Here is a 1,436-nt window from a genome sequence, read left to right on the forward strand (position 1 = left end):
GTTCCAGTGGTCTTCTCATCTTGTGTCCAGCTTCAGAGTAAGGTTTCTGCCTGGACACTACAGCTGTTCTAATCAGAAACCGGATCAAGCAAACTCTTCCTCGRTCGAGCAACGTGACGTCACAAGGTATGTGTCCTCGAGCTCGCGAGGCTAGGCTCAGATGAGACTGCAGCTGATAGATAGTGTTGTAGTGATGTAATAGCCTGTTTTGTGACTACGGATGGCTGTTTGTGCCAGGCTCTGCGGAGTGGGTCAGTCRCGGAGCTGCCGGAGACGACAGCGGAGCAACCAGCAGGACACGGGAGGGAGCGACTCCGACATGGACGAGGAAGAAGGAGAGCAGCAGATCGTGGGCACGCGGAAAAGCGACGCAGGCGGCCGCCGCGGAGGCCCGGGGGGCGTCGTCACCACTGCAGGGCCGAGTGACGCTTGCGAATATGGCAGCGGTCATCTCAACAGAAGGGGAGGCGGTCGGGATCGAACCGGCCCCGGACCSCTACACCCCGAGTCGCTGACGGAACTACCTCCGGAGCTTTTAGTGGAAATATTCTCCCTGCTTCCAGGGACAGTCCTGCCGAATGTTGCACTCGTATGCAGGAAATTTAGACAAATCCTCAACACGGAAACCATCTGGAGAAGGCGATGTATGGAGGGTAAAGATGCTGTTTCTAAGAAACGCCATGAGTGACATAAATGTATGTTTTGTTTTTCATTAACCCCGTCAGAAAGGCCACAAAGGATCACGTAGGCCTGACTGTTGATCTGATCATTTATAATAACAGAATCTGAATGGAAACACCGAGGAGGGGTTTCATTACGTCATTAGTAGCATTGATATTGAAAGCTCTAATAATAGTAATAATAGACACCGACTTTCACTTCTATTAGTCACATGTCAACCTTTATAACTGATATAAGACTTGATGCAGGCCTGGCTGTAGGCTTCAGAGGTCCTAAGATTAGTTTTTAGTCCCATAAAAAAAATCCACATCAATAATAGTGTTGATGCAGCCTCAAATTCTCCATGATATGGCTACAGAAATCCATCCTAATTTTATTCAAGTTGATGTTGACTGATACGAAACAGTTTTGGAACATGTAGAATCACCACATTTGATTATAAAAAGTCCTTTGTGAAAACTGCAGCCACTAAAAGATAAGGTTGAATAAAACATAGCTTTGTTATGACATTTTCATTTTAATTCAGCATTTTTTGATCAGTTATTATCAAATGTTCTGATTGTATGTAAAAAAAAATGAATACATACAGCATGAACATGTGGCACATAATCTTTTAAATTGGACAGAGTTAGGCCTATCACCCCAACCCTTTATGAAAATGATTTATCAAGTAAAACACAATGAACCTATTCACTCCATTTTTGTGTAATAGTACCTTTATTTTTTTACTTAGCTGCAAATATAGAGGTACATGC

General features: G+C 44.3%; 1 protein-coding gene across 1 annotated transcript in view; it reads left to right on the top strand.

Annotated features, from left to right (window-relative positions):
- The first annotated feature begins 149 nt into the window (after positions 1 to 149).
- Positions 150 to 1,436, top strand: part of fbxo31 (F-box protein 31) — an 8,854-nt gene continuing 7,567 nt past the window's right edge. Inside the window, exon 1 of the mRNA XM_014005517.1 lies at positions 150 to 653. Within this exon, the coding sequence (XP_013860971.1) occupies positions 221 to 653 (433 nt within the window). The 5' untranslated portion in view covers positions 150 to 220. The remainder of the gene's footprint in view (positions 654 to 1,436) is intronic.

Source organism: Austrofundulus limnaeus, unplaced genomic scaffold (assembly GCF_001266775.1).
Source record: "Austrofundulus limnaeus strain Quisiro unplaced genomic scaffold, Austrofundulus_limnaeus-1.0 Scaffold31, whole genome shotgun sequence".
NCBI lineage: Eukaryota > Metazoa > Chordata > Actinopteri > Cyprinodontiformes > Rivulidae > Austrofundulus > Austrofundulus limnaeus.